We start from the raw sequence: 20,907 nt of genomic DNA on the forward strand, positions 1-20,907 counted from the left end.
GCCAAATGCTTAACCATCTCTGAGTAATGCAATATCTACAAAGGAAGTGCTGGAAACTCTCCAGATATAACTAGATGGTATAGAGAACAAGAAAGTGGTCAAACAATCCTCTGGAGTTGGTCTTCAGGTGTGCCTGGTAGTAGGAATACCCAAGGATCACCCCCCCCCCCCACCGTTGCTTGAGGAAAGCACCATATGGGGGACTCAGATGGGACCAGGTCCTTGCTGCTGCTGTCACCACAGTTTTCCAATCCAGCCCACTACACTTCTCCTCAGCACATCCTTCAGCTGGGGGCCAACAGTGTTTGCTCCCTGAGGGGCCGGAGTTGCCATGGAGCTAAATGCTGTAAGGGGGCAGAAAACACACTCTGGCACCCAGCAGCCACTCCAGTCTTTCACTTAGTCCTCTCCGACCTCCATCAATCCTTCGCCCCTGGCCAGGATCCCCATTTGGGGGACTCCTCCTGGGTCAGGCACGAGGATCCTGGGAGCACAGAGCCTCACTGGGCTAAGTGACCCAGTAGGTTCATCCCCTCTCTCCGGAGAGGGGGGAGTGATCGGGGCGGAGTCTCCAGGGCACCCCAAGTACTTCTCCCGGGGGCTGGAACGTGTCTAGCGGGAGGGGGCGGTGCTGAGGGCCACAGACCCAAACAGGAACCTTTATAGGTGCCGGCAGCAGCGCCCCCAGTTCCAGTACCTGGGCCCGCTCCAGGTGATTCCAGAGGCTGGCAAGGGCGAGGTGGGCCGGATCAGCGCGCGGCGGGGCGGCAGGGGGCGCTGCCGGGCCAGGCTGGGCCGCCCGCCGGCGGGGGGTGCCGGGGCCGGGCTGTGAGTGGAGATTTTTGGAAAGTGACAAGTGAAGGGGCTGAGGGAGGGAAGCAGCCGCCCCGCTCCCGCTCAGTGCCCAGCCGTCGCGGGGAAGGTCTGGGAGGGCAGAGCCCGCCCGGCACAGCGCGGCGGGCGGAGCTGGCCCGGGCTCCGGTCCTGCGGATGTCGGAGTAGCGAGAGCCGGCTCAGCGATGCCCCGGCCGGGCGGCTGGGAGCGGAGCCTGGCGCTGCTCCTGCTGCTGCACGCAGGGAGCCTGGCGGAGCTCGGGGGCGCAGCCCGAGGTAAGACGCGCCGCGGGCCTTTTGGAAAGTTGCTGCGCCGCGTTCCCGGAGTGGGGGGAGCCGCCGCGCTGCCCTCGGGAGCCCCCTGGCGGCGGGGCCGCCCCCTCGGCCGGGGCTGTAGGAAGGGGTTCGGCTTCCCCCTCCCCACGACCCGCTCCGTGGAGGGGTTGGAAGCGACCTTTCCGCGGGGCCTGCCTGTGGGAGCGACCCACGGGCTTGCTGAGGGGGCCCCAGCTCCCCGCTGGTCCCCTTGCGGCTTCCACCGTTCTCAGCTGCAGCCGGGGGAGCTCAGAGGCGGAGCAGCAGCAGCAGCGTGTGTGTGTTTGTGTGTATGGGGCGCGCACTGCCTGTTTGCATTTGCAAAGTGCGCTAAAAGCTGGGCGCAGCGGGGCCGAGTGTGAGTTCTAAGCCGCAATCTATTGCATACTCGATGCCCGTCCTCTTTAAAGACAATGGCAACCTTGAGAGTAAAGCTAATAAGAAAGGCAAAGCGTATTACCTCCCCCTGCGGGAAGCCATCAGTGCTTCCCCCTTCTCTCTGTGCTGGGGCACAATGAAAGCGAAGATGGGCTGGTCCTGTGGCTACAACTGATTCTTTCTTTGAGGAGGGGTGAAAAGTTGATTTAAGCCGTCAGGGCTTCATTTTAACATGCAATCGGCAGCCCAGTTTGAGCCCCATTGGCAGGATGCGTGGGGCTGGTTAGGGCAACAGAAAGAGCCCCCTTTTTGGTTTGTTTTTAAGATGGATTTAGAAAAGCACCCATGCAGCCTAAGGTACTAACGAGGAGAGTGACAATATTCCTTAAAGGACAACACTGAACAAGAAGCCTTTTCAACAATCCGTTGACGTTAGAATGTGATTTTTTTTTAATTAACTAAGACTGACCTGAAAGCTGATTGTATGAAACATTGTCTATATCAGATTACCGCATGAATTTACCAAATTGATTTACGGATTTATCATAACTAAGAGTACTAGAATCTATTCTGCCTATGATTAAATGTATATCAGTTGATAACTTACTTCAAAAAATCCTGTTAATAAGGGGAGAGCGTATAACCAGGAAGCAGACATAAGTTAAAGCTTTAACATCAGTTTGTTCATCCTGAATAATATCCGCTGAAGAATTTTAAGTCTACAATTTACCTCTTTCAAATTGCAAACATTTTAATCCAGTAGTTAAAGTTATTTTATGACTTCACATCGTTATTCTTTGTCTTGAAAAAAATACTGTTACCAGCTCTTTCATAAGAGGCATATTTGGCTTATTCTCCCCTGATTCCAAACACTCCCATATATCAGTTAATGAAGTCAAGTTTTATACTTGATATGTACTTAATTGCTTCATAAAGAGTTGAATTGTTAGCCAAATGTAACTATTCCTAGGTATTTCATTCTGCTTCTGATATTTGACTTAAGGTCTCTCAGGTAATATTGTCCATGATGACTTGTCTTTTTAGTTCCAGCTATATGTGGAATGGTTTGCCCACTGTAACTATATATAGTTGTATGGTTTCAGGGCAAATTGTAAACAGTGACCTTAACACAAATCATCAATGTTTGTGATGATTTCACTTTAATATTGTTTTATTTTATTTTTAATTGTAGCCATTTCAGTAATTTTACATTTGACTAGATCACATACAGTAAAAGAAGTGAGGCTGATAGCTTGAACTGATATTAGGTAAAAAGTGCGTATTTATGTTAAGATATTCAAAACCGATTAGTGATTTTTGTGTGATTGTTTGATAGGCTTCAGAAAATGCTGAACCTGTATAACCTAAAATCAGGCCCCTATAAGATGTATCAAGTTGATCAAGTCACTTGTGAAAACCTTGGCCATAATCTATATTCAAAAAGAAAAAAGTATATTGATGGCATGTTAAGTTTAAGATTAAATACTCAGACACGATGAAAAAGTTAAGGTTTTAATAAGAGACAAGGTGTATGAGGTAACATCTTTTATTGGACCAACTTCTATTGCTGTAAGATCCAAACTTTTGAACTACACAGAACTCTTCTTCAGATTTTAAGGCCAAACATGGCTACCATAATGGTGGAAAAAGGCTTTGATAACACTAACTTAACCATATTGCATATTCTGTAGATTGAATGTCCTTTAAAAAGTCAGTTGTTACTAACAGTTACTACACAATAGTCTGAGACCATCTTTGTCTTTCATTGTGACTCTGATTCTGCTGTTGGATCCTGTTGGTGTCCATAGTACAAGATTCAAATCATACACATTTAATTTCCGGATCACGGTCTAACCATAGAGAAAGAGTTCTTTGACATCTGTGTGGTGATAGCTGGCTAATGTTGAGTATGAATGTCTTCTGTGGAATATTTTATGTATATTTAACTACATAAACATTAAAATGGCTAAATTAATTTTATGAACCTTCCCTTTTTCACTTCCCAGACTTTTAGTGTTTAAATTAATACTAATTTAGTGTTTAGCATGTGGTTTTGTTTTCTTTTTTAATAAAGTAAAAGTTTTAAAAACCTTCAACTCCAAATCTTATTCTGTTCCATCAGCAAAGTTTAAGACCACAATTTGTCTTGTTGGATTTACCATAAATTCTGCTGGAGAAAGGTTCTATTCTGTGCTATTTATGAGCTATGTAATAGCATAACTCTGCACTAGTTAGGCCTCAGCTGGAGTACTGTGTCCAGTTCTGGGTGCCACATTTCAAGAAAGATGTGGAGAAATTGGAAAGGGTACAGAGAAGAGCGACAAGAATGATTAAAGGTTTAGAGAACATGACCTATGAAGCCAGGCTTCATGAACTGGGCTTGTTTAGTTTGGAAAAAAGAAGATTAAGGGGGGACATGATAGCGGTTTTCAAATATCTAAAAGGGTGTCACAAGGAGGAAGGAGAAAATTTGTTCCTCTTGGTTTCTGAGGACAGGACAAGGAGTAATGGGCTTAAAGTGCAGCAGGGGAGGTTTAGATTGGACATTAGGAAAAAATTCCTAACTGTCAGGGTGGTCAAATATTGGAATAAATTGCCAAGGGAGGTGGTGGAATCTCCCTCTCTGGAGATATTTAAGAACAGGTTAGATAGACATCTGTCAGGGATGGTGTAGACGGAGCTTGATCCTGCCTTGAGGGCGGGGGACTGGACTCGATGACCTCTCGAGGTCCCTTCCAGTCCTATTATTCTATGATTCTATGATTCTATAAGAATTTCAATTCAGAATCAACTGCTGTATTGAAATATTGTCTATGGAAATATTTGTTATTATACACTTTTTCTCAGATATTAGTTACAATGTTAATTTGGTACCAGATTAAGTATTGCCTCAGATTAGCAAACATTATCATCATGAAATGAGAATTTTTAAAAATAATACAATTATTATTTTGTTCTAAATATGTAAGGATCTAGACCTCGGTGAAGATTAACTAACCTGAAAATCTAAAATGATAAAATTTAGCAGATTTTGATTTGTGTAAGCCAAAATGCATGTAAAAATACATAAATTAGAAGTGTGTAATTCTAAAATAGATGAATGAATTTTTCTCCCCCATTTCACACTACCACCACCAAAAAAGTCCATATGCTTTGGCTGAGACTAAGCATGGACATTTCAGATGTAAAGAAGGATTTTTTTTTCAGATATGTGAAACAAGGCCTTTAACGAACATCGTTATACAGGCAGTCCCCGGGTTACGTACAAGATAGGGACTGTAGGTTTGTTCTTAAGTTGAATCTGTATGTAAGTCGGAACTGGCATCAGCCGCTGCTGAAACTGATCAGTTTCAACAGCGGCTGAATCTGGACACCAGTTCCACTTACATACAGATTCAAGGTAAGAACCCCAGGCGTCCCCAAGTCAGCTGCTGCTGAAACTGATCAGCAGCTGATTCCAGGAAGCCCAGGGCAGAGCAACTCTGCCTCGGGCTTCCTGTAGTCAGCCGCTGGTCAGTTTCAGCAGCGGCTGACTTTGGGACGCCTGGGGCAGAGCAGCTCGGGTGCTGCTGGCTTGGTCCAGTAGCGCGGCCGCTCCTCGGCGCTACTGGACCAACCCAGCAGCACCCCAGCTGCTCTGCCCCAGGCATCCTGATTCAGCCACTGCTGAAACTGATCAACAGCTGAATCAGGACGCCTGAGGCAGAGCAGCTGGGGTGCTGCCGGGTTGGTCCAGTAGCGCCAAGGAGCGGTGCTGCGGGACCAACCGCCAGTGCCCCACCTGCTCTACCACAGGCCCCCGGCTTTGCTCCACGTCTCCCTGGTCTGCTGGGGGGGCACTAGCTGCATCCCCCCAGAAGACCAGGGAGACGTGGAGCAAAGCGGCAGAGGACCCGGGCCGAACCGTGGCTCTTCCAGATCAGCGCCGCAGTCTGGCCCGGGTCCTCCCCGGCTTTGCTCAGCGTCTCCCTGGTCTGCAGACCAGGGAGACGCTGAGCAAAGCCACAGAGGACCCGGGCGACCCGCGGCGCTTCCAGATCAGCTGAAAGCGCCGTGGGTCCGGCCCGGGTCCTCCGCCGCTCTGCTCAGCGTCTCCCTGGTCTGCAGACCAGGGAGACGCTGAACAAAGCGGCGGAGCACCCAGCCGGACCCGCGGCCGCTTCCAGCTGATCTGGAAGCGGCCGCGGGTCCGGCCCCCGGTGCTCCTCCGCTTTGCTCCCGTCAGACCAGGGAGACGGGGAGCAGCTTTTCTCGTCCCGGAGAAGGCGGGTGGCGGGACCAGGCGTCCCGCTGCTCCAGTTCTCCAGGGCGAGAAATCCCCGTTCGTAACTGCGGATCCACGTAACTCGGGGACTGCCTGTATACTGGTAACCTTAACAACTGTGAAACTTTCACTCTCAGGAAAGTTTTAATATATATATTGATATGGTAATCAAAGGTCTGCCTACGCATTAAATTTACAGGATTTTTATTTAATATTTTATTACACTAAAACCAGAGTCCCCAATGTGTACCTAATACATCCTGTTCAAACACATATAAAAACATTTCCACTCCAAGGAGTTCAAAATCGAAGGTCTGATCATGCAGGCTCTTTAGGATGAGTATACATTAATTCATGTGAGTAGTCAGTTCACCAGGACTACTCATATGAATAACATTAAGCATGTATTCAAGCGTGTGTAGGACAGGGGCCTAAAAATCTGCTCATATGCACTTTGGATTACCAGATAATTATCTAGTTGAGACATGATCATGTGATGTAAACTAGCTTGCATTATTGTCTTTCTAGTAGTACCGTATAATAATTTAAAAAATTGACTGGTTATTGGCTTTGAAAGAGTCACGTGATCTTGTAAGCTAAAATATAAGCATTTTGGCACATCATAGCTTGCTGCATCATATTTAGTACACAGTGACCTTTGTGACATTTAAATGTAATCCATGCTTCATGCAGAATTTGAACTAAGTTGCTTTACTTTTTCTGTTTTTTGTTTTTGTTTTGGAAGAATTGGCAGCCACCGCGCAGGAAACAAGACCTAGAAAAAACAAATTAAATTATTTACTTTTATGTGCATGCTGCTTTTATTTTAAAATGCTCTTGCCAAAGGCACCGAGAAGTTGGCCCAACAATGTTCTGAGTAAACCACAAGGTTAGTGTGAATGTGAAGAACAGGAATTCTGTAACCTGGCATTTTCCCCTCACTTGTCACAGTGTCTGTGATGGCTATTGCTATTACTGTTCCAGTTGCACATGATAAACTTAAAAAAACAACAAATAGTCTGGTAGCACTTTAAAGACTAACAAAACATGTAGATGGTATCATGAGCTTTCGTGGGCACAGCCCACTTCTTCAGATGACCAGTACATGTTGTTGTTGTTGATGAATATAATGTAGTGCTGTGAGCTAAGCTAGAGTTGTGGAGGAAGCAGCATGAATAGGGCAAACCATTTTTAAGCATATCATAAAGGCTTAGATCCATAGACTACACGTTTTAGATAATAGGAAAAACTGTTGCCCTTTTTGAACGTTACCTTAAAGGGATTAGCATTCCTTCTCCTTTGAATAGAAGTGCCATTTTTCATCCACAGAGCAATAGTTTTCTTTTTCAGTCGATATGTATAGTGTGTTTCAAACAAATAAAATGTTTCTATTATTGACTGATAGCATATTGAAGATGGAAATAGGTTTTTTGAGCGGTTTGATTTTGGTATCTTGCACTTCTGTTCAAAAGTCGCACTAACTACAAATGAATGATCAGATGTGTATTACTGTAATCATGTCTATGGAGAATGGCGTGCTAATTATATACACATAGAACATGTTAGTTAACTTAAGCCTTTGCCAATGAGATCGATGCAGGTGTGTATTTAAAGATTTCTTATAGCTCTGAAATACAAATATCTAAAGCTGGACACACCCACCCGCCCACAACTTCCTGGAGGTGTGACACTGGATACTTTTCTTCAGAGACATGCATAGAAATACAATAACCTTCTGAGACACTACAAAACACCTCAGAGTAGGAAATTCTTCAAAATTCTGTAACTGAATGCAGCTGCTTCTAACATATGGGTTATCTTACATGCCAGAAATATAAAAAAGATAACTAATAAAAAAATAAATGGTGTACTTCTTTCAGGCCTTCTCCCCCACTGTCATCTTGCCATAGTGAGCGATTGTAAGCTCAGTTACGAATTTTATGTTTAAAATTGTATGGGATTTTTAGAAACATTGTTTAAATCTGTAAATTTAGAAACAGTGTTGTTTGGAAATCTGGTGAACTATGGACTACTTATAAACTATTTATTGTGTGCTGCTAAAAATGTGTATTATTCATTATGTCAGTGTAATGTACCAATCTTGTGATAATTATTAGAGTAAAACTGAGCAGAAAATATCTACCCGTGTTTGTCGAGGAGAAACTGCTATGTGAACCATAAGATCATGGTCTGATCTTGGCAAAGCTAGTCAATTTCACACCTTGTCATTAATAAAAAAAACCTCACTTTTGTAGTTCATCTTTAAAAATGTTTACTATATATTAAAAGTTCTGTTAATGGAATATACTAAATAAAAATATATGACTGTATATTTGGTTAAAGTAGTAGCACAGAAAAACTGGCAAATCAGGTTTTACTTTTCTATATTGTCTTTTGCATTGAAGGTAGTTGGTCTATGTACGTGACCAGTACAAGCACAACTTTCACAAGTGAGGTTTGAAAGACTGGGTCCATACTTAGTATTATTAGTGCACTGTAAAAATGTTGATTACCAAATACCTGCTCTCTAGAGTAGCATAGTGGGGCCTTGAATTGTAATTATGGCTCCCAATAATAGTAATATTGGCAGACATTTAACTCAATCACATAAGAACATAAGCATGGCCGTACTGGGTCAGACCAAAGGTCCATCTAGCCTAGTAGCCTGTCTGCCGACAGTGGCCAGCACCAGGTGCCCCAGAGGGGGTGTACTGAAGACAATGATCAAGCGATTTGTCTCCTGCCATCCTTCTCCAGCCTCTGACAAACAGAGGCCAGGGGACACCTTTTCTATCCCCTGGCTAATAGCCTGTTATGGACCTGCCCTCCATGAAATTATCTAGCTTCTTTTTAAACTCTGTTATAGTCAGTCTTCACAGCCTCTTCTGGCAAGGAGTAACACAGGCTGACTACGTGCTGTGTGAAGAAGAACTTTCTTTTATTAGTTTTAAACCTGCTACCCATTAACTTCATTTGGTGTCCTCTAGTTCTTCTGTTATGGGAACTAATAAATAACTTTTCTTTATTCACCCTCTCCACACCACTCATGATTTTATATACCTCTATCATATCCCCCCTTAGTCTCCTCTTTTCTAAACTGAAATGTCCCAGTCGCTTTAACCTCTCTTCATATGGGACCTGTTCCAAACCCCTAATAATTTTAGTTGCCCTTTTCTGAACCTTTTCTAAGGCCAAAATATCTTTTTTGAGGTGAGGAGACCACATCTGTACACAGTATTCAAGATGTGGGCGTACCATACAGGGGCAGTAAGATATTCTGTGTCTTATTCTCTATCCCTTTCTTAATAATTCATAACATCCTATTTGCCTTTTTGACCGCCGCTGCACACTGCGTGGAAGTTTTCAGAGAACTATCCACAATAACTCCAAGATCTCTTTCCTGATTTGTTGTAGCCAAATTAGCCCCCATCATACTGTACGTATAGTTGGGGTTATTTTTCCCGATGTGCATTACTTTACACTTATCCACATTAAATTTCATTTGCCATTTTGTTGCCCCATCACTCCTATTATAAAAACAATACAGCTTTGAATAGATGAGAGCAATTTTCAGTGACATTTTATAAATAACACAGTATTTTGATTAACTGAAGTACATATTTCTAATTCCTTGTGATAACAATTTAAAACAATAAACAAGGAACATTTTAAAATTTCAGTGATTACTTTGATGTTTTGGTATATACAGGGTGAGCTAGGAAAAGAAGTTTGCACCTTTTGCTAAATAGCTTCAGGGGGTAGCTGAGTTAGTCTGTACAGGGTAAACTTAAACAACAAATCGTCTGGTAGCACTTTATAGACTAACAAAACATGTATATGGTATCATGAACTTTCGTGGGCACAGATCTGTATTCTTCTTCAGATCTGTATTTCAGATCTTCAATGCAATGTGATGTTAAATTCCCATTCCATTCAGCCAGACTTGTAAAGCTTTGAAACAAAAGTTGTTTAAGAAAAGCAAGCCCTTTATGACAGAAAGCATTAAGGCAAGCTCCTCCATATCCTCCTCAGGTTCTTTAGTAAGATCTCTTCCTGAAATGGAACCAGTTGAGTTCCCTGCCTCCCAAATAATTTTGCAAAGTTGCATTTCAAAGGAAATGGCTGATGACTTGTGAATAGAATCCCAAGGTGCTTATTGGTAAGATTGACACACAGATTTGGGGTCTGATTAGTTAGATATTACCACTTTAAATACACCAGGGAAAGCACAAACAAGGATTCAAGATGTCACGGTCAGTCCTGAGGAGTTGCATCCTATCTGACAGATGAGAAGAGTAGAAATTCAAAATGACTACAATATCCTTTTTTAAACCAATGCATGTATTGCCAAACCCGGGCAAACAATAGGGGAAATCATTAATATTTTATATTAAAAACATTAAATTCCAGTATTGGCTTAGCTCTGTATAGGTGGCAGTGAAATTTACCCCGTGCAGAGGGTCTGAGAAAGGCATATACATCACTTAAGCCTTGCTTTGTGCTGGCCTTCTGTGCAGAGCTGAGTTTTATGCTAGCTGAGACATTTGGAAAATAAAGAATCATCGTGCAGTTTATACTAACACAAAATATGTTAGATGAATTACTTGAATAATATTCAATCAGCTAGAGTTCATATAGCTGTATTTGCGTTAATGAGTGTATGACAAAATTTAAACACCCTTTGACTATATGTTCTCTTTTTTCTCTCTGAGTACATGTACATCTGTGTGATACAGTGTAGTATTCTCATCTTAGTCTCTGTAATGCTTAACTTCCACTACAATTAATTGGAGTTGGGTACGTGCAATCATGTGCACTCTTAATTTAGATAGTGTGTTATGACCTAAATTCATACTTAGCAGTAGAAATTGTTCTCTGCTGCTTATCTATGTTTACAGTATGTTGCTATTAAGAGATGATTTTAGTCCTCTTCAGCATTTGCTCTATTGCTAACTCTGTGTTGGGGATTCGAGCAATTTTGAGTGCTCAGTGTTAGTGCTTCTTAACAGATCAGCTCCTTTTCTGCAGCAGGTTCATATGGCAGTTACTAGAGACCATGGCAGAAACCTGCATTTTATTAAAAGGGTTTTCTAAGCCTGCTAGGTCACATGTTGAAACTGATACTTCACAACAGCTTCCTGCGACCTGCTGCTCTGTTCCTTCGAGGGATGTCAGCAACTATACTTCTGTCTCTTTCCCAGATGCTCTGCTTTTTCTACAGCTTGGGTCTAAACATATGCTCCAAGAGTAGTGAAGTAGCTGGGAAAGAGACAGAATGGTGCAGTCCTTGTGTCAGAGCACAGCAGCAGGCCATGGGAAATCGGAAGATCAGAGATAAGAAAGGAAAAATGTTAAGTAACTTTATAACCTCATCACATATTCCCTCCAGAGAGTGGAAATGTATTAGAAGACACTTTGTCACCCCTCGCACTCAGGATTGACTTTGGAGGTATATACTCTTTCAAATTCACAGCATGGGAATTCCTCTCCAGAGATAAACATCTCAGTTTCATCCACAGGCAGGCAGCGTTTTCTATTGAACTTCTGTGAAACCTTATTCTCAAAGGCTGCAGATGTAAGTGTAACATGCTGTCTAGGAGTGTCATGCTGCTGCCCAGCTAGTAGTTGGCCCACACATTGTGTATGGATATTCTTATGTGAAGTACTCTTTTGGTTCAAGAGGTTGTGGATCAGGTCTGTGCTTTTAATGCTGAAGATCCCAGGATCAGTCCCCACTTGAGCCATGATAGGGGGACTATTATGACCCTCAAAGGCCTCACTTACAGAGGTGCTGAGTATCTGTAGTCCCCACTGATTTCACTTTCAGTCATGGGCAGTGTTTCCAGTAAGGCAGAGGTGGGGAACCTCAGGCCCAGAGGACAGATGCGGCCCCTGGCTTGCCTGGATCTGGCCCCTGAGGGTCATGCCCTCCCCAGCATTGGGGGGCCCACTTTGGGGCTCCAGCCCCCGCTGCTGCCCTACCATGGGGCTGGAGCACACACAATCTAGTAGGCTAGGTCCCCCCTAGGCTCTGGTGTGTAAGGGGAATGTGGAGAGTGTCTTTCTCATTCTTAGTCAAGGGCCACATCAGTGCAGGTTTGGTTTTGGCTTTTTGCTTCTCACTTGTATGTGGCCCCTGACTGATTTTTTTTTTCTGTGTGTCAGTAGCCCCCGACCCAGAAAAGGTTCCCACATCTGCTGAAAGGTGAGCACTTGGGCGGCCACCCAGGAGAGATTCAAATAACACCCAGCTAATTAGCAGAGTGCCCACAGCACCCACAGTTGGCAACATGTTTCTACTGGTGGTGCACCACCACACACATGCCTCAGTGTATATAACAAAATTTATTCTGCACATGTATGAAGAAATTAGAAGGAACACTGATCGTGGGCACTCATTACCTCTGAAGATCTGGCCTCAACTGGGTTGGAGGCTTGATTCAGCACCGAGAAGTCAAACAATTATTCTCACTTATCAAATTACCTTTCTATGAAGTATTTAGTATTCCTTATCTGCAGGTTGGCTTAATATTACTCTGCAATGAGCCTCTTGTATTTCAGTGCTCCTGGCCAAAACGAGGTAAATGTCTGAAAAATAATGGTGGTGCTTCCAGTGAGAAATATCTTAATCTGGTTCAGTTTGTGTTTTGGGCAAAGTCTTGGATAAATTCATCATTTGCCTGAACATTTTTCCGAGCCCTAAGTGCTGTGAAGAGTTCATTGTAAAAGTTTAACACAATGAGGGTCTGAGATTACAATATCCTAGTCAAGGCAACGTACATATTTGCTGTGAAACTGGAAACCATATATAACCTGCCTTGTTTTTGCTTCTTGTTACATACTTAAAATTCAGTCCAGGTTTGTCAGAGCATTTGTTAAGTTTCTTGAACCCATTCAAAAAACCTGGGGCCGGTTTTAAATGAACACAGGTTGGTTTTGGTTTCATATTTACATCTATGCAAAACATGCTGTTTGTGGTGGTTTCATCTGAATTTTATTTTGAGTTATTGGGTATGTTTGAAGTGCTAACCCAAGCTTATTGGAAACCATCTTAGTGAGCCACTGCATAGTTCTAAACTTGTAAAAGAGAATGCTGGTATTTTTTCTCTGTTTTCTCATTCCAACTGAGATCAGGGTTTCCTTGTGCTAGATGCTATATATTGCCATAGTATCAGCAAGATCCTGTCCAAAACCATTTAACGGTCTAAAGCGGGGGGGGGGGGTCTCAAATAGGGTTGTAAAATCCCATTTAAATCCGTTAATTGGTTAACCTTATGTTTAACCAATTAACTGCTTAAATGGAGGTTGACAGGGGGCTGCTCCAGCTGGTAGTGGGCTTGCCCTCCCCTCCTCTTGTGGGGGGAGTTGCTCTGACCGGGCTAGAGTGCCCCCTGCCCATGGTGCATCAGGCTGCTGTGACCCAGCTGGGCCCGCTGCACCACGCCACAGGCCTGGCAAGGCTGGAGCACTCTCCTGACTGTTGGGCAGGAGCACTCTCCATGGCAGCTGGAGCTGTGGAGAAGCACCTTGCTCCACTTCACCCCGGCTCATACCACCAGAAGAAGTGCATAGAGACGGAACTGCTGCTGCCATCCCTGGAGCCTTATCTCTTCGGGGATGGAGGATGTGATGGTGCTCTGGGCATGGGCATGCTGCCCTTCCCTTGGTCTCCTAAGCTGGACTGCAAATATGTTCTGGCCTGTAGATGGCCCTTGGGTTGTGAGTTTGAGACTCTGGTCTAAAGAAACAAGACAAAGGAAGCATTATCTATACTTCACAATAACTAAACTTAGTCAGAGGATGGGTGGCCAAGGGACGTCTTCAAGATTACACAGGAGGTAGATAGAGGTGTGAATTGTAACCAGCTCTCCTGAGCCACAGTTGAGTGCCTAATCATGAGACCACCTTTCTGGTCTGCTTTGGTTGAAAGGCAGAAGCATAGCGGTGCTGTACCTTGACCATGAAAAAATACCAGGAAAGAACAGGTGCTGAATTCCTGCATAATGAGCTAGGGCTTCTGCTAAACTCTAAAGAAGTGGGCAGCTGCAGAACTTCAATGATGCTAAGTCTTAGTGTTCATCATCTGGACAGATTCTTGTTTGTTATTAAAGAATTTGTTTTTATTCTGTTTTAGCTTCAGTCCCAGGCTTTGTTACGAAACATTATACAGTGGGTGTGTTTGGTTAATCTAAACCAGTTTGCAAACAGCATTTTTATGCAAATATGAACATATTATATGGAATTGCTAATCATTGAAGTCTTTCAGATAGCCAGACATCTGGCTAAAGACAGAATGGATTTACTAGGGCTGAATGGAGTCCCTTGGGGATAAGTGGGTGGCATTGCAGTCTCTCTAATACAGCGTTAAAACAATTTTGATTTTTTTGGTAGATTGTTTTCTTTTTTAGATTTGCAAAAACTTTTAAGTTTTTTGCCTGTCCATGGAAAAAAATGGTGTATACTCACAGTTTATACATACAGCCAGTTTCTGTATCCTTACTATGAGCTGTACAATCCTTTAGTCTTTTAACTTGATCTGTAAAGGGACATAATGAGTAGAGATGGTCCGATGCTGTAGCTGCCATCAGCATACTGGAATGACTATGGCAGTCAAGCTGTTTATACTCATTTAACTCCTCCCCCTAAACAAACAAACAAACCACAACAACTAGTCCTTTGAACCCATTGTATTACTCTTCAGATAGTGTTATTTTAAAAATGTGTAATCTCAATAACTATTAATGTCAAGAAATGTGATTCGTTGCATATTGTAATCCTTAGAACTGGTACAGTTGTAAAAATATTAACTGTGTAATCTTTACAACTGCCCCAAGGTACAAGATGTGTCTAAACCACAGAAGAAATTATTAGAGCTAAAATTAGATGATCTATGCTCTACCCAATAAGCCTGGCCCCTCTGTATTTTTACTCACAAAATTATTACAACTATTGTTGTTACGCTGTTCATAGAAAAGTAGCATCTTTGTGACAAGAGAATATCAAAATTGTTTTATTATTGTTGTCTTGTAGTATTGTACAGTCTAGGAACCCCACTCATGGACCAGGACCACATGGTTGTAGACACTGTACAAATATAGAACAAAAAGACAATCCCTGACCCAAAGAGTTTATAATCTAAAACAGTTGTTCTAATTTAATCCCATCTCTGGTGTATATAAATTATTGAACCAAGTGCATCACAGCCTTTAATATATATTAATCCTCATTTATTGCATCTGCAACTTTTTCTTTTAAGATCATATTTTTCATGTATGCTTCAGAAAATTTGATCTAGAGTTAGCAAGTGATGTGGACGCTTGTCCAATAGGAACTGGACGGAGATAATTATATGTAGATCAGACTGGCACCAACTGGGTCTCTTTCTTTGTGCCAACCAGGGACTAAGAAGGGGGGAGATTAGCATTCTAATGCACTAAGCCATTTTCTTCTTCTACTCTTAACCTTTTCTGAAAAATAAATTTTGATTTGTTGTTAATAATAAACTGAAGGGCACGTGAAAGCACAGCAGCCCCTCAAGACCTGTAGTGATGTAGTAGTGTCATAATAATCAACCAGCATTGGGAGAACAACAAACAGAGTTAAAGTCCTTGTTGTTTAAAAGCTGCTGCTCGTTGGTAAGAGTAAATGGTTATATATGGCTGTGCAGTGTTCACAGGGGTGAAAGGAAGCGGGTATGGAGTTCCGGTAAGAGAGAGCTCTCCCAGCGCTGTAATAAAACCATCTCTGTGAGGGGAATAGCTCCTAGTGCCAGGAGCTGTCTACACTGCAATTTTATAGTGCTGAAACTTGTGTAGCTCTGTGTGTGTGTTTTTCACACTTTTGAGCGAGGGAAGTAAATGGCAGTGTGAACAAACTCTATCAGTCATGCAAAAGAATCCAGGAAGTTAAGTGTGTAGGATTGGAGGCAGGAAGGAGGGTTGTGAGATCACCGTACTGGTAAGAAATGTAAGTTGCTTTAATCCCTGGGTACTCAGTTCTCTTTGCTAGCTTCCTGTTTAAAAACAGAGGACAAGCCAATGTATTGTTGATGCTCTGAACAGCCCTGAATGATCTGGTAGCTGTTCTTGGGAGTAAAATTGTCTTTTATCCCAGATACTATTGAAGCAGTTATCATCTGGGAAATGCTTACTGTTGGCACCTTTAAGTTTGAAACACTTCACAGCTGATGATAGGTCTTTCTGAATTGAGGTTTCCCCCTCCTTTGAACTCACTGTTCTTGGCAGCTTCTCAGAGCCCAAGCCTAGAGCCTCCATGGGCAAGATTCAAGCAACACTTGTTTTGCTTCACATGTGGTTAACCGTTGGTGCTTGTCTTAGTCGTTTTAATTTACTATCACTTAATTTTGTAGCCAACACAATGGTAGAATAATCTAATATGTTGTGAACATTTTGATAGCTTTGCAGGTCCAGTTCAGAACAAGCTCAGCCTTTCACTCACACCCCGTACAAGATTTAGGTGCATCCTTTTAAATAAGTAAATCTGAAGTTCAGTAGGCTATGGAATAATTGAAACCTGGTGTGGGATACGAGAACACACTATGGAGTGTTGGGATAAGATACAGGCTACTTACCCAGGTGAATGGAGGGCCATCATCACTTCAAGTTTTGCCTCTCATAAGTTATGGCTCATTCTCCTGTTCATAAATTAAATTATACCGCCAGGTATATTATGATTACATTATTTATGTTATCCCTTTATTTTTCCTTTACACTGTATTTATGTTGTGGAAATTGTGTGGAAAACAGAGGCTCTTTGCTACATTAGGCGGGGGAATATATTGCATCTCTTTATACTAGATTTTAGTACATCCCAAAGCTGTAATAAAGATTTAACAGGGCCATCTGAAAAAGAATTGTCAAAAACTCTTTGCTTCTTCCCATCTCTTCTATTAGGTGAGCTGTTACAGAAAAAAGACCCGAAGCAAGGGAAATATTCACAAAGGTTCATTCTCATTATAGAGGATCTATCTGCTCATTAGTGAACATCTAATTTTTCAGGGTTCAAAAGAAGACATTGCTATAACTTTTTTTTAATGTATGGGCAGATTGCATTTGGTTTGCCCTTGTTACTGGTGAAAGTCTGTTCCTGGGGTCTTGACAGACGCTGACATCAGGGTTGTATACATGTTTTTCTTCAACATGCAGTCTAATAGAAATCCAAATGTGATGCTTCTGACGCATAGATAGCATAGAATTTCCCCCCCAGCCCTCCACACACCCATGACAAAGGTGAGAAATGTGAAATTCAATTTTGTGGTGTTTCCAAGGAGAGACACTCGGTCCATTTTTCACACGGCCGGGGCTGACTCTCAAAATATTAGGAGGGTTGCTTTCTTGACATGTCTTTCTGTCAGGGGCATTTCATTCTCTGCAGGCTCCTGTGGGGTTTGATCTTTAGTTTTCCCCTCATAACAACAGTAAAGAAAAATCTTCTTGTCATGTGGCTAAGGCTCAGTGACTGGCCCTCAGCACTTCAGCTTGATATGACCCTAAGGAAAATACACCAGGTGGAAATGTTAAAGTGGATGGTGCTAAGAACAGTAAATAGTAATCAATAGTTTGCTTTTGGCTGTCCACTGCTATAGGGGATGTATCAGGTTAGCTTTCCAGTGTTTTCTGTTGAAGCTGCCATTAAAGAGAAAGTTTCTGAGGGTTAGCTGTGTTAGTCTGTAACTGAAAAACCAGAAAATAGTTCTGTTGTGCCTTAGAGACTAACAAAAAATGTAGATGGTGTCATGAGCTTTTGTGCAACCAACTTCTTCAGATTAATGGAGTTAAGGAGTCCAGGGTATAAATAAATAGCAGAGAAAGAGAGGGGGATGAGGAGGGAAAGAGAAGGGGAAAATATTGTCAATTAGCCTCATTTAGCATGGACACTCTAATTGACAATATTTTCCTCCATTTCCCCTCTCCCCCTTCTCTTTCCCTCCTCATTGTCTCTCTTTCTCTGCTATTTATTTGTACCCTGGACTCCTTTACTTCATTAATCTGAAGAAGTGGGTTGTGCCCATAAAAGCTCATGGTACCATTAAAAAGAAAGAAATGTAGCCATGTTAGTCTGGGGTAGCTGAAGCAAAAAAAGAAGCATTAAAAAGAAAGTGCTGCAATGGAAATATGATTAGATGGTCTCTTCTGACTTTAACATCTATGAACCCGTGAAGATCCTTATGTTTTTGTTGAGGTTCCTTCACCACTCTGGAAAGTTAAAGGGACTCGGTTGCTGGCATTGGTGGGAACATCTGTGCATTTTACTCAGGATTGGATGGGGGAATTGCATGGGTCTAGTGGTATAAAAGCCAAGTAGAAGGCCGAGTTCAACAGCAATCTAGAGCAGGGGTTCTCATCCTTTTTTCTTTCTGAGCGCCCCCATCCAAACATGCTGAGCTCCATGACACATCTGTGTCATAACAACTGGTTTTCTGCATATAAAAGCCAGGACCAGCATTAGGCAGTAGCGAGCTGGGTAATTGCCTGAGATCCCATGCCACAAGGGGTCCCACAAAGCTAAGTTGCTCAGACTTTGGCTTAAGCCTCAATTGTGGGGCTCAGGGTCCTGAGTGTCAGCCTTGCAAGTAGGACTTCAGCTTTCTGCCCTACACCCCAGTGAGGACAGAGTTCAGAGGGCTTGGCAGGCCCCTGAAACTTGCTTGTGGCCCTCAGGGAGTCTCAGGCCCCTGGTTGTGCACTACTGACATGGACGATTCTGGAGTGTGTAGGGATGCTTTCTCACTGGAGTAGTTCTGAGGATGTCCACTCCCCCAAGTAATTCTGTTCTTAGTGAGATCAGTATGAAGTAGAGATGTTAAGTATCGGTTAATTGAATAGTCGACTAACCTCATGAATTCTTATTGGTTACTTGACTATTTTGTAGTCCTTGAGGGGCTGGCAGCCAGTGCGCTCCAACTTCATTCCCAAAGAGTCCCCCCTGAGGAAGCAGAGTGGGGTGCCAGGCGGGAGCTAGTCCATGACGGGAGCCAGTTTAAAAACCAGCTCCCCTTGCAGACCTGATACAGAGGCAGCAGTGTGGTCTGGCAGCAGGCCTTATCTAATAGGGGGTCTGAGCTCCTGGACCTGCCACAAACTGTAACTGAGCTGGGCTGCCTGCCCACCTGGCTCTTAATATACTTTAAATGCAGACCTGCAGTTGGGGTAGGTCCAGCACCTGGCCCGAGCCAGGACTGAGCCAGGCTGCTGGCCAGCCTGCTAAAACATTTACTGGCAAGGGGAGGAGAAAGGAATGTGCGTAGTCTGTAGCATTAACCTATAAGCTTTTGCTTATTGGTTAAGCGACTGTACTCTTACATCCCTAATATGAAGCCCTTTGACTTCATAGAATACTAGGATTGGAAGGGACCTCGAGAGGTCATCAAGTCCAGTCCCCTGCCCCCATGGCAGGACCAGATACTGTCTAGACAATCCCTGATAGACATTTATCTAACCTACTCTTAAATATCTCCACAGATGGAGTTTCCACAACCTCTCTGGGTAATTTATTCCAGTGTTTAACCACCCTGACAGTTAGGAACTTTTTCCTAATGTCCAACCTAAACCTCCCTTGCTGCAGTTTAAGCTCATTGCTTCTTGTTCTATCCTCAGAGGCCAAGATGAACAAGTTTTATCCCTCCTCCTTATGACACCCTTTTAGATACCTGAAAACTGCTATCATGTCCCCCCTCAATCTTCTCTTTTCTAAACTAAACAAACCCAATTCTTTCAGCCTTCCTTCATAGGTCACATTCTCTAGACCGTTAATCATTCTTGTTGCTCTTCTCTGGATCCTCTCCAATTTCTCCACATCTTTCTTGAAATGCGGTGCCCAGAACTGGACACAATACTCCAACTGAGGCCTAACCAGCACTGAACTGAGCGGAAGAATGACTTCTCATGTCTTGCTCACAACACATCTGTTAACACATCCCAGAATCATGTTTGCTTTTTTTGCAACAGCATCACACTGACTCATATTTAGCTTGTGGTCCACCATAACCCCTAGATCCGTTTCTGCCATACTCCTTCCCAGACAGTCGCTTCCCATTCTGTATGTGTGAAACTGATTGTTCCTTCCTAAGTCCACTTTGCATTTGTCTTTATTAAACTTCATCCTGTTTACCTCAGACCATTTCTCCAATTTGTCCAGATTATTTTGAATTATGACCCTATCCTCCAAAGCAGTTGCAATCCCTCCCAGCTTGGTATCATCTGCAGACTTAATAAGTGTACTTTCTATGCCAATATCTAAATCATTAATGAAGATATTGAACAGAACCCGGTCCCAAAATAGACACCTGCGGAACCCCACTTGTTATACCTTTCCAGCAGGATTAAGTACCATTAGTAATTACTCTCTGAGTACGGTTACCCAGCCAGTTATGCACCCACCTTATAGTAGCCACCCACCTAGTTTATTGATAAGAATATCTTGTGAGACCGTATCAAATGCCTTACTAAAGTCTAGGTATACCACATCCACTGCTTCTCTCTTATCCACAAGACTAGTTATCCTATCAAAGAATGCTGTCACATTGGTGAATTCCTCTGCATTGGGAGAGCCCTTTAACACCGAGAGAAAAATCGACAGCCTGCTTTAGTTGAAATACCCGTTAGATCCGTGGTCACTGACCTGTTGATTGCGATCAACTGGTCGACCCTGGGGGCCCAACCAGTCGATCATGAGGCTTTCGGGGGCTCCCTTCACTGCCCATCATCCCCAAGATGAATACTGCGCTGATGCTACTTCCAGGGACAACGGAGGTAGCACGGACTTCCTGCGGGGGGGGGGGGGGAGAAATTCTGCAGCTGTGCACTAGGTTCTGGAAATGCGCAGGCTGCTCTTCCTCCCTCCCCCCCCCCCAACAGACGGCGTGATACCTAAAGCGCCGATCCGTTGTACATTGGGGACTTTGTTTCCCTGCTGCCTTCCTCTATGCGGGGAAGGGGGTGGGCATCCGGGACTGCGCTGGCTCCAGCTGCTTGGGCGGTGCGTGCTGCCTGGGCGGTTGGGGCTGGTGCGGTCTGGGACTCCTTTTCCCCTACTCCTTCCCCCTCCCCACCTCTGTGCAGGAAGGCATCAGGCGTGCAACGGACCAGTGTTTCAGG

At 43.5% G+C, this 20,907-nt stretch overlaps 1 protein-coding gene across 2 annotated transcripts in view; it reads left to right on the plus strand.

Moving 5' to 3' along the window:
* Positions 1-803: 803 nt before the first annotated feature.
* The window catches only part of ROR1 (ROR family WNT receptor 1), a 277,094-nt gene continuing 256,990 nt past the window's right edge, over positions 804-20,907 (plus strand). Inside the window, exon 1 of one of the 2 annotated variants that reach the window (XM_075936157.2) lies at positions 804-1,110. Coding sequence is in view for 1 of the 2 variants with exons in the window: in XM_075936156.2 (XP_075792271.1) it covers positions 1,020-1,110 (91 nt within the window). In the remaining variant the exon portion in view is untranslated. The remainder of the gene's footprint in view (positions 1,111-20,907) is intronic. The other variant, XM_075936156.2, reaches the window with a different exon arrangement.

This window comes from Pelodiscus sinensis, chromosome 9 (genome assembly GCF_052426305.1).
Source record: "Pelodiscus sinensis isolate ZL-2025 chromosome 9, ASM5242630v1, whole genome shotgun sequence".
Lineage (NCBI taxonomy): Eukaryota > Metazoa > Chordata > Testudines > Trionychidae > Pelodiscus > Pelodiscus sinensis.